Below are 12,289 nucleotides of genomic sequence, written 5' to 3'. Positions count from 1 at the left end.
TCGTTGGGGGTTACTGAGGAGTGAGATACTGCAGAGGCAATAGTCCCTTTGGAACACGGAGGGGAGGGGAGGGGCACATGTGTTTTGTGGTGATGTTGCACCAGAAATGCTGGAAATGATAGAAGCTGATCCATTGAATTTGGGGGCTGGTGGGTGGAAGAAAAGGCAGAGACGAAAGCTATTGGAGGTAGGGGAAGTGGGGAAAGCAGAAGTGTGGAAGATGGGATGGATGTGGTTGAGGGCCCTGTCGACCATGATGGGGAGGATTCCTTGTTTGAAGAAAAAGGAAGATATATCAGTAACATTCAAATGGAAGGCGGCATCATCAGAACAGATGTGATGGAGGTAGAGAAAATAGGAGAATGCAATGAAGTCTGGAGAGAAAATGAGCCGTAAGTGTAATCAAGGTAACTGTGGGAGTCAGTGGACTTAAGATAGATAAAAACTGCACCTCTGTCTGTTAAGAAAATTCTTCATTCGATAGTGCAGTAAGTTTTCATTCTTGGAAATGGACATTTTCCATTAATAATTATGTAGCATTTGCTCCAAAGATTAGTGGTGTGTCAATTACCTCCTTTAAACAAGAGCTGGTTAAAACTGCGATTGGAGTTTACAAGGAGAGGTATTGATTATCAACTCCTTTAGAGAGAAAATGTTCTTGTACTGCTGGACTGCTGATGGATCCTGTGTAATGCAACTTGTCAGACTTGAATAGTGCAGATTCTAAGACTAAGATTAGAAATCACATTGGGCTCTCATTGTAATTGGTAACATTCATATGATGTTCCTTTGCCTGCAGTTTTAACAAAAACAAACCCGTTAGATTTAGCTTGACTGCTTTCAAGGATCAAGAGCAATTTCAGCTTTATTGTTGTGGGGGCTTACTGTCATCCTCCTCGGGAGGTTGTGTCTGTGTCTCTTGTGCATCTGGTTGGCTGGAAGTTCTGCTGCAACAGGGGATGTAAGGAGGAGCAGGAGTCATGGAAGAGCTTCTTCTTTAGTCAGTACTCAGGGTTGGTTAGCTGCCTCCTTTACTACACTACTGTACTGCCTATTTCTCTGTCTGATGAGGTCATTCTCAGCCCTCCAGATGCTGTCTCCTTTTTGCACGTCAGCAACAGCAATCAATATCATTATACCTTTGATTACAGTCATAACTCAATGTAAATGCACTTTAAATTGTAATGGACCAATTATATAAAGATATTTCATGAAGTTGTAAAGCTTAAAGCAAATTCTGCACTGTTTGTTCACTTATAAATCAGAATTAACCAGCTTTTCTAGCAGCCTTGAGACATCCTTCTTAGCTCTTTCAAACATTCACATCTTCGTTACCTTTCTAATCAACCACTGGAAAAAAAAACACATAGTGTATCCCCTTTCTGTCATCTTGTAAAACTGACATAAACCTTCAGTAAACTGTAATGAACCTAGTGCCAGAGAAGGATACACATCTGGAACAAAAGGCCAAACTTGACCCTAAGCCGTGATTGGAGTGTAAATCTAAGCCAGGTCAGAAACTTCCGCAAAGAGTTACAAAGTGGTCAGAGATCCAGTCTTTCCTAAGCTTTGATCAAAGCTTAACTTTCTGATACAAACTAGAAATCCTGTCTTCTAAAGGGCGGTGGTTGGGGGAGTGGTGGCGTTGGGGAGGGTGCAGTACGGTGGCTATTTGAAGAAACCCACTACAATTTTGTGAAAGAATCTGTTTATGGAAGGAAGCAATGAAAAGGCTTAAACAATAAGTTCCACATCAAGGAAACTGAATGATCAATCAGAATGAGAGCTGCTGATTTTTACAGCAACATCTGATTAATATTCTCATCTGGAAGATTACCATGAGATTCAGCTCCTCAACTCTCAAAGTGAAAGAAATTTTTGTTTGGACCTCAAAGCTCAAACTAAAATCTATTTGTTTTTTTATTGTTTATGTTGTATTTTGTCCCATGTCATAAATAGTATTTGCTAGTTTTTATTCTAGATAAGAATTAAGAAGAAAGAATCTGGATTTATATAGCATCTTTCACAATCTCAGGACATCTGTGCTTTATAACAGATGAAATATGTTTAAAGTGTAGTCACTTTTGTAATGTAGGAAAAACAGCAATAAATTTGGACACAGCAAGCTTCCTCAAACAACTGTGTGATAATGATAATCAGTTTTAATCATTTTGGTTGAGGGAAGTGGAAGGGTGCTGGAGGAGAATGCTCCTGTCTTTTTTTTTGATCTTTTACATCCACCTGAGAGGGCAGACAGGGCCTCATGGTTAACATCTCATCTACAATCCATAACCACAGGGAATATTTTTACTCTTAGATATGGTGTGTGTGTGTGTGTGTGTGTTTGTGTGTGTTTGTGTGTGTAATATATATATAGAATACTAACTGTACCAAATGTTAATTATTTAGTATGACTGCTTCTGCTAACAGTAATCTGAAGTTGCTTGGTGTTTTTAGGGTATAGTATTCCAGGCCCAACCATCTTTAGCTGCTTCATCAATGACTTTCCTTCCATCATAAAGTCAGATATGGGAATGTTTGTTGACTATTTCACAATCCAGGACAAAGCAGCCCACCTGATTGGAACCGCATCCACTGCCTTAAACATTCACTAGGTCCACAAATGACACACAGTGGCAGCCATACTTCGACAAGATGCATCGTAGCAACTCACTAAGGCTCCTACAACAGCACCCTCCAAACTCGTGACCTCTACCACCTAGAAGGACAAGGGCAGCAGACAGATGGGAACACAACCAGCTGCAAGTTCCCCTCCAAGCCACACACCATCCTTGTAAATATATCGCTGTTCCTTCCCTATCACTGGGTCAAAAATCCTGTAACTCCCTTGCTAATAGCACTATGGGTGTTCCTATAACATATGGACAACAATGGTTCAAGAAGGCACCTCACCACCACCAAGGGCAATTAGGTATGGGCAATAAAAGCTGGCCTAGCCTACAACGCTCACACCTGATGGTAGTTATGTGGGGGCATAGTTTTTGATTAGCATCGTCTCTTTCTGAATACCTTATAATGTATTCCTGTAAATAAAAATGTTTCGGAATACGTGTTATTTATTAGTTTAATGAGTTGCTCTTATTGCAACTTAGTCCTGAACGTTTGACTGGAGAGTATGGCAGTGGGAAATCTAGTAATGTGGTGGCACTTTGTTATAGTTAATAGTAGTGACATGGAGAAATTATATTGCAACATTTTATTTAAGCCGTCCTGTGACCATGCATAAAAAAAATTATTTTTTCTTCAAGTGACAATGCATTACACACTTACAGACGCTGGACTTGCTCCTGAGCTTTAGAAGCCTTGCAGGGCAGATTTATCATGTTTATATGGAGGAATGCACAAGTCCAGTATTGATACTGCTTCTTATCACAGTCCAAATGAAAATTCAAGCTGGATTGAGAACACCTTGATGCAAAAGTTTCATGGCAATTATTTTGCCTTTCCACGTTCCCTGACAAACCTTCCGCAGAGATTTTAAAAATAACTGCGAATTTTGGAAATCCAGAATTAAACCAGAAAACCATGGAACTATGCATCATTGGAGAAGAAGAGGGGAAGAACTTACTCGTGCAGTGAGTGGTAATGATCTGGAACTCACTGCCTAGGAGGGTGCTGGAAGTGGAGGTGATCAATGATTGAAAAAGAAAATTGGATGGGCACTTGAGGGAAATAAATTTGCAGGATCACAGGGATAAAACAGGGGAATGGGACTTATTGGATTGCTGTACAGAGAACTGGCATGGACCTGATGGACTGAATGGCCTCCTCCATCAGTACTCTATGACTATTAAATTAATAATTCATGTTGTTACAAGGGTGTGTTTTTTGTAAAGAAAACAATACAATTTCTAATGCCTTTTTTCTGGCTAGATTTTTAATAAACTGTGATCCCATTAAGACACTGAAAAGACTGCCAACCAGCCAAATTGCATTCCACCCCAAGTGGGAGGAAAAGGAACAGGCTCTAAACCACACCCCTGCCCCAAACACACACATGGAGCATGAAAAACCCCATTTCCTGCTGGATTTTACACTATTACTCTTCAAAGGTTTCTGAGATGAGGCATCAAAAATGTAATTACATGTTCTACAACACAATAACTTCAGACATGATAATCAAAATCCTCCAGAACATATAGCCAGCAAGGCTTTTTAAGAACTTTATTTTTTACCAAGTCAGAGGAGAGATTGGAAGGAGATACTGAAAGGCTGGAAGTGCTATCTCTCTCTCTCTCTCACCCACTCTCATTTGGGAATAAAACGTGGAAATCTGCTCCATACAACTGGGCCCAGGGAGACAACTGAACAAAATGGCTGCAACATGAAATTACAGCATCAAGACCAGCCAAAAGACAATTAACCACATATTCCTTTGTTTATACTCTTCACGAACTATAAAATATCTTTAAGTCTATCCTGTTCTTCTACCATCTGTATTAGTGTGTGTGTATGATTGGTAGTTGTGATTTACCTAGTTTTTTTTAAATTCGGGAAGTAGTTTCAATAAACTTATCTCGTTCTTTGATCTAGATTGAGAAAACCTGTCTGAATTAATTCTTTATACTCCGCAGGTGTGCACTGTGGGACTCCTGTGGTATTGGCAAATGCACATCAAACTCCTGCTACAGCAGACTTGGAGTGGTAAATTAGGGGAGTCAATTTTTATCCCTCCTCATCACGGTCATAACAAGATGTAAACACTTAGAGCAGTTCTGATGAAGCATCTACATGTAAAATGTTAAACCATCTTCTTTCTTTACAGTCATTTGCCCAACCTGTTGTATGTTTCCATTGTCTTCTGTTTTTATTTCATGTTTTCAGTAAGGTTTTCAGACTGATACTGTACAGAAGTTCCCAGCCACAATAAGTGAAAGAGGCCGTGTGTACTATTACTTGGCCTGAAGATTCCTATGAGATTCTGGTGCTTAACTCTTGTATCCAGTGGGTTCTCATGTCCACATTCCAGGTTCCATCACGTTTTCCCATATAATCCCATTCATCGCCACATGATTCACTTCCTACTTTTTCACAGAGGGAGCTGCAACCACAGATGCCATTTGCATTCCACACTGTTCTGGAGTTTCAATACCCGCTTAGAGAGCAGTGCAAAGATTGCAGAGTTGCACCATTCATCAGCAACACGAAGAGGGCCAGGACACCTGTACTGGAAGTTGGCACAAACAAGTGAGCAACCATATCACTGCAAAATCCATTTATGTATTAAGGGGTTAACCTCTGCTGGTTTTATAATGAGCACGAGGTTCAGGCACAGGTGAGTATCAAGTCTACCTGCATTTCACTATAACTCATACTGTTAATATTATTCAGTGTTATCTTCGAGTTAACCTTGTTCATATGTATTTTCACCAATTGCTCACTCAGTGAAATAACTGTTTCATTATACTGACGTGTTTAATCTTTTCATCTTATAGTAAGGAACAAACCAAATATACTATCAGTAACAAAGCTATGCCTATGATATTATTCACTTGAGAGGATAAAACCAGTTGAACTATGCTTGGCTAAAGTAAAGAAACTTGGCACTTTGGCCTAAAGATTTGATGACACCACACCCACATTTTGGTTATTAAATCAACACCTGACCCTCCAATATGGTGGGAAGAAGCTCATGCTCATTATGAGGTGAGTAGCCAAAGAAAGGGCCTCCAGAGTTGATGCTTGAAATGGGCATTAACACCTTTGCAAAGAAGCCTGTGTCTGTTTGAGGTCCCCTCTGCAATATTGACAGAGCTGAACCATATCAGCCAAACTTTTCTAAGATGAAAACAAGTTTAGATCTATGGTGAGAGTGGATGGATGGATGAATGAGTGAGTGAAATATCTGAGAATATGTGACTATATGAGCAAATAAATCTATATGTATACATACAATGTGTTAGGGATCTGTGCATGCATGTTTTATATTTGAGCCTAGGATGAGCTTCTGACCACTTACTCCCATCATCACTAAGACAGCTTATTTCCACCTCCATTACATCTCCTTATGTCCCTGCCTCAGTTTGTTTTCTGCTGAAGCTCTCAACCATATCTTTGTTACCTCTGGATTTGACTATTCCAACACACTCCTGTCCAGCCCCCTATCTTCCACCCTCCCTAAACTTAAAGCTCGTCCAAAACTTTGCTGTCTGCATCCAAACTTGCATCAAGTCCCATTCACCTTTGTGCTCACTGACCACATCGGCTTTTGATTAAACAACGCCTCAATTTTACAATTCTCATCCTCGGTTTCAAATCACCCCTCCCTATATTTCTAACCTCTTCCAGCCCTACAATTCTCTAATCTATCTGTTCTTTACTTCTGGTCTCTTGTTTACCATTATTGGTGGCTGTGCCTCCAGCTGCCAAGGCCCTAAGTTCTGGAATTCCCTCCCTAAACCTCTCTGCCTCTCTACCCTTCTTCCCTGCTTTAAGATGCTCCATGAAACCTTATGCGCCTTAGCATCAAATTTTATCCTGAGAATGCTCCTGTGAGGTGCCTTGGGATGTTTTACCACGTTAGAGGTGCTACATGAATGCTATTTGTCTTTGCTGGTCATCCCGTGGAGAATGTTTACAATGCAATATATTTAATGTTAGATCCAGCATGGGCTGTGCACGTGTGTCGCAAGACTTCTTTCCCATCACAAATGTAACTAAATCTTTTGCTGGGAGATAGCATTGTGACACAGCTCCCATTTTCTTTGCTGGATACAGTAAAGGGATCAACTTCTGATTTTAAAAATGTGCATTATTCATGGAAAGGTTATTATGCATGAATTTATTTTTATTTCTGAGAAAGTTGACATTGATTATTATTTAAATGATGGGTCATATGCATGAAAATTATCTTCCACAAAAAAGCAGTTTTCGATATCAAGGTGACATATTAGTAATGCAAAGAGTTTTCATTCAACAATAGCCTGCAACATGCACCGTATATACCCTGGAAAAGTCGATCTCGTGTAAAAGTCAATCAATCATATTTGGTTTAAAATTTTGTAACTTTTCATAGACCTCGTAAAAGATGCCCTTAGTTTTTCAAGGCTCAAAACCGATCGGCTTCCCTATTCCCCTCCCGGTTTTTTTTTATTCATTGAAGGTATGTGGGCTTTGCTGGCTAGGCCAGTATTTATTGCCCATCCCTAATTGCTCTTGAAAAAGGTGGTAATGAGCTGCTTTCTTGAACTGCTGCAGTCCACATGGTGTTGGTACACCCACAGTGCTGTTAGGGAGGGAGTTCCAGGATTTTGACCCAGCGACTTTGAAGGAACGGTGATATATTTCCAAGTCAGGATGGTGAGTGGCATGGAGGGGAACTTCCAGGTGGTGGTGTCTCCATGTGTCTGCTGCTCTTGTCCTTCTAACTGATGGCGGTCGTGGGTTTGGAAGGTACTGTCTAAGGAGCCTTGGCGAGTTTCTGCAGTGCATCTTGTAGATGGTGCACATGCTGCTGCTACTGTGCGTCGGTGGTGGAGAGAGCGAATGTTCATGGATCAGGTGCCAGTCAAGCAGGCTGCTTTGGCCTGGATGGTGTCAATCTTCTTGAGTATTGTTGGAGCTACACTCTTCCAGGCAGGATGGAGAGTATTCCATCACACTCCTGACTTGTGTCTTATAGATTGTGGCCAGGCTTTGGAGAGTCAGGAGGTGGGTTACTCGCTGCAGGATTCCCAGCTTCTGACCTGCTCTTGTAGCCACAGTATTTATATGCTCATCCAGTTCAGTTTCTGGTCAATGGGAACCCCCAGGATGTTGATAGATGGGGGATTCAGCGATGGTAATGCCATTGAATGTCAAGGGCGATGGTCTTCCCCCCCATCTCAGCAAAAAAAAAAGCAGCATGTAGGAGATACTGCCCAGGATAGCCCTGCTGTCCACCTGCTTGTCCAACAGGAGCTGCTTGAACAAATGGTCCGCTAACATCGCCATCGCAGACAGCCCAAATCACAGTGCCCCCTGACCCCGCCACCACCGGAGGAGGCACAACTGTGACTGAATATTCTGCTGATCTCAGCCCATTGCACCGGGGCCTGGAGTTAAACAGCACAACTTGACCGACTGCAGCAGATTGGTCCTAGCCAACGTATGCCCACCTGTATCATAGCAACAGGCCACCTGGATAGCCAATCCATGTGCAGAATGGGCCCAAATCAAGCACACATGTAAATCCCTTGAAAATATTACTCATGTTAAAGCTGAGCCCTTAACTTTTGCCTAAAAGATTTGTCTCAAAAATTCGATTTTTACCCGGGTATGTATGATAAGTTACTGATACAAGACACCATTGTAGATGGTAACTTGATTTCTTGTACTTCAGAAACACAATTTCAACAGTTCACACCAATACAACTTCATTAAGTGAAAATCTTGCATTTATACAGTGCTTAATGTCTGCTCTCTTAAAATCCAAAATGCCTCACAAACAAGGGGGTGCACTAACTGTTGTTATGGAGACAAACATGGCAGCCATTCCACAAACAGCAAGCATAGCGCTGACCAGTTTATCTCTCTTGGTAGTGTTGGTTGAGGGAGGAATGCTGCTCAGGACATCAGCAAAGCTCCTTTCTCTTTCTTGAATTGTGCCATGTCATCTGCAATGCTCACTGAACCACTAGCACAGAGAGAGGGAGCCTCATTTGAAGGACAATTTTTCCAACAATACAGCATGAAAATGTTAGCCTAAGTGATGTGCCCAAATCCTAGAGAGGGACTTGAGCCCACAACCAAATAATGTAACTTAATTAAGGCTTCATTTAAAAGGCAGATTGTGCCATTCTGTTGGGGACAACAGACAACATCTGAATGTGATTAAGAACCTTGCCATTTATATCACCTCGTAGAGATTTGACAGTGGCTGGTTTTCCACCGTGTTTCACTTCACGCCCTGTGACCTCTGTTCCTGCCCCTCTCCAACATGTCATGATATCCTTTCTGAAGGAAGGCGTGTAGAATCCATATATGAGAGGATCAGAGCAGGTATGCAGCAAGGCAAATAAAAACAGTATGTGATTGACGTATTCTGGCACATTCTTCAGTATGTCTGGCTTGAACCAGTACCACAGTCCGAGGAGGTAATATGGTGTCCAGCAGATGATGAAGGATGCAACAATGATGATGGTCAGTTTAAGAGTTTTCATTCGTGCCCTTGTTATGTAATCATTTTGTGTTCTTGCTGCAAAATAAATCTCACTGTAAGTGCCTGAGCCCATACAAACTGATAACGGTTGCAATGAGGTCATACACTATAATTAATGTTAACCCACTGATTTCCTGAGCAATTACAGTGCATTAAATACTGGCCTTTCACCCAATCTGCATGAACAGTTTTATATTTCCTTATTAAAGGACTATTCTTTCTCACTGATCTTTCTTTCAGTTGGTGCCTGACAGCCAATCCATGAAAGGGCCCTGTTGCAGTAGAATAACAGACAGTAATGGCATTCCAAGAGCATTCAGCATCCTATCACTGGCCTCTGACTCCTACGGTGCTCCTAGCTTTCTATCTGCTGGAAGCACTACAGGGATATTTAAATGAGCTTACTATACATCGGTCTATGAGATCAGCTCATTTGGGTGTTGGTGCATGCAGCCCTGAGGAGCAATGGGCCTAATGGCTTTTTACCAGGACTGCATTCTCTGCCCCATAGTATAGAAAATGCAGCTTGAGACAAGCAGATAAGCAACATATAATAGAAAAAGAAAGATTTGCAACTTCAGGATGCCAATGAAGTACTTTTATTAGTGTAGTCACTGTCGTCATGAAGACGTGGCATAGTGCTAATGCCACTGTAATTCAAAGGCCTTAGCTAATGCTTTAGGGGGCAATGGTTCAAGTGGCAGCTGGTGGAGCTTAAATTCAATTAATAAAGCTAGTCTCAGTGATGGGGACCATGAAACTATCATTGATTGTCATAAAGACCCATCTGGTTCACTCGTGTCCTTTAGGGAAGGAAATCTATCATCCTTGGTAGACATACCAGGTTTGGCCTACATGTGATTCCAGACCTACAGCAATGTGGTTGATTATTAACTGTCCTCTGAAATGTTTAGTTCAAGGGCAGATAGGGATTGGCAACAAATGTTGGCTTTGTCAGCGACACCCACATCCCATGAATGAATGAATAAAGAAAAGAAAAACAATTTTGCACATAAAATTCGGCAATGGATCAAAGGGCCTGAATCTGTGCTGCATAACTCTGATTCTATGACAACAAGCTCTCACAAATAGCAACGGGATAATAAAGAGATTTTTGAGATATTGATTGACAAATAAGTGTTGGCCAGGACAGCAGAGGTAAACCACCCCCCCCCCCCACCCCGCTTTTGTTTGAAATAATGCCGGGTTCCTTTTATGTCTTCTTCAGGGGGCCTTAGCTTAACACCTCACCTGAAAGTTAGCACGGCCTGGAGTATCAGCCTAGATTTTTGTAATCAGGTCCTGCGCTGGGACTTGAACCCACAACCTGACCCAGAGACAAGAGTGCTGCTAGCTAGCCTACGGCTGGCACCTAAGAAAGCAACATACAAGGACACGGTTAATAGAGGTGTGCTTGAGGTTAAAGCTTTGCATGCCATGGGCACATATTCGGAAATTGTTGGCGCACTCCCCTTAAATTGCCCCTCATCCATAGAATTGCATGCCTGTAGCACTAAAGTTATAAAACACAATCAGAGAAGACAGAAAGCTGCACAGCCATGGAGCACACACTCAAACCTCACCTCTGTTTCCTTTCATCTGCTTTCTGATTTCCCACAGAATCCTGCTGTAACAGATGACCATGACAGTGAGAGGTGTGACATACAGGGTGATGAAGGTGAACATGTTGTAGAAGGTTTCGTGCCAGCGTTCAGTGAAGCTCCCATACGTCACGCACTGGGTGAAGTTCATGCTATGGACATGCTGAACCTGAAAAATGAAGAGCTGAGAAATGGGAAGGGTTGTTATTCTTTGTAAATGCTGCTCTTGACATTAATTGTCTGTGCAGAGTGGATGTTGCAGGAGTAAGTGATAGCATGGGTATGAGCTGTAGTATGTAAGACGAGCTGTAGTATGTAAGAGGATGAGCATGCAGCTTGAATATGGCTGTAATAATGTTAAAAGCTTCTCACTGTACACTGCAGTGCATCCCCTAGATAGCATACCTGAGGAGCAGCCAGGATCACGCTTGTAATCCATGCTATGGAAAGCATTAACTTATTCCTGTGACTGGCACTGATAAAGCTGAATGGGTTCAAGATAGCTGAATGACGATCCAAACTGATCACTACCAGGACAAGTGCTGATGCATACATGGCAAACAGCTTGAGGAAGTTCAGGGCTTTGCATGCAATGTCACCTGCATACCACTGGATGGTAATATTCCAGATTGTGTCCAGTGGCATCACCAAAACAGTCACTGTTAGGTCAGCGATGGTGAGGCTCAAGATTAGAATCCTGATGTGCGAATTTCTTCTTTTCTTGATGACACTGAGCAGAACGGCTGTGTTGCTGAACATGGACATGGCGAAGAAACAGAATGTCACAATTACGCGGGCTCTGGCTGCCACAGTGAACGTTGGAGTGATCCAAGGCTCCGGAGGAGTGGGTCTTACATTGAAGAATTCATACTCTAAAGTATGAACTCCTTCCGACTGACTAGTAGATGCCAATGATTCTGTCATTGTCTGTGGGAGCAAAAGATGCCAGAAGTAACATATTTATTCTACTCCTATAGCCTCCCGGAACACGAAGCTTTGTGCCGTGATGACTCAATAGTAAAATTTATTCTCCGTTAAAAATAGCTTGCATTATCTGTTTTTATTTCAGATTTCCAAAATCCCTGGTGTTTTACTTTTGTTCAAAACTAATGTTGCTTTGGTGATGTTGGGGTTGGTTTAATGAATTGGTACTTTTGATCCAGAGCAGGAGTGTATGTCAGATGTTTGGGTGCACAGGTCAACTGATCTCTGCATCTGCATTCCCAGTAAGCATTCCTGCTGCTAAGGGCTTTAACTCATGAAATATATTATTCCTTGACAATAACATTACAGAAGTTAGTACTTTTTGTTTATTGAAAATCTTTAGCATTACCTGAGATAGAATATGGTACCTTTAAATTGTTAGGATGTCGGTTTTATAAATTGAGAAAAATAGCCCATAATTCACCTTTTCTTAGGTTGCTTGGTCAAATATCATCCTTATTGGCATCACACTTAAATAGTCCTCCCTCTTCAATTGTTGAGCATTAGCCCTTTCTTTTTCCTTCTGGCCATACAAGACTGCTGA

General features: G+C 41.7%; 1 protein-coding gene across 1 annotated transcript; it reads right to left on the bottom strand.

Annotated features, from left to right (window-relative positions):
• Positions 1–8,313: 8,313 nt before the first annotated feature.
• On the bottom strand, positions 8,314–11,685 carry LOC121269929 (gonadotropin-releasing hormone II receptor-like). Its single transcript, XM_041175074.1, has 3 exons — positions 11,167–11,685; positions 10,744–10,945; positions 8,314–9,196 (listed from the first exon to the last, which is right to left on the bottom strand). Exons 1-3 carry the CDS (start codon positions 11,683–11,685, stop codon positions 8,778–8,780), a joined length of 1,140 nt encoding a protein of 379 aa, XP_041031008.1. The 3' UTR covers positions 8,314–8,777.
• Between the last annotated feature and the right edge of the window lie 604 nt (positions 11,686–12,289).

Source organism: Carcharodon carcharias, chromosome 26 (genome assembly GCF_017639515.1).
Source record: "Carcharodon carcharias isolate sCarCar2 chromosome 26, sCarCar2.pri, whole genome shotgun sequence".
Taxonomy (NCBI): Eukaryota; Metazoa; Chordata; class Chondrichthyes; order Lamniformes; family Lamnidae; genus Carcharodon; species Carcharodon carcharias.
Note: the sequence above shows the minus strand (reverse complement) of the source record. Positions and strands in the feature narration are given on the sequence as shown.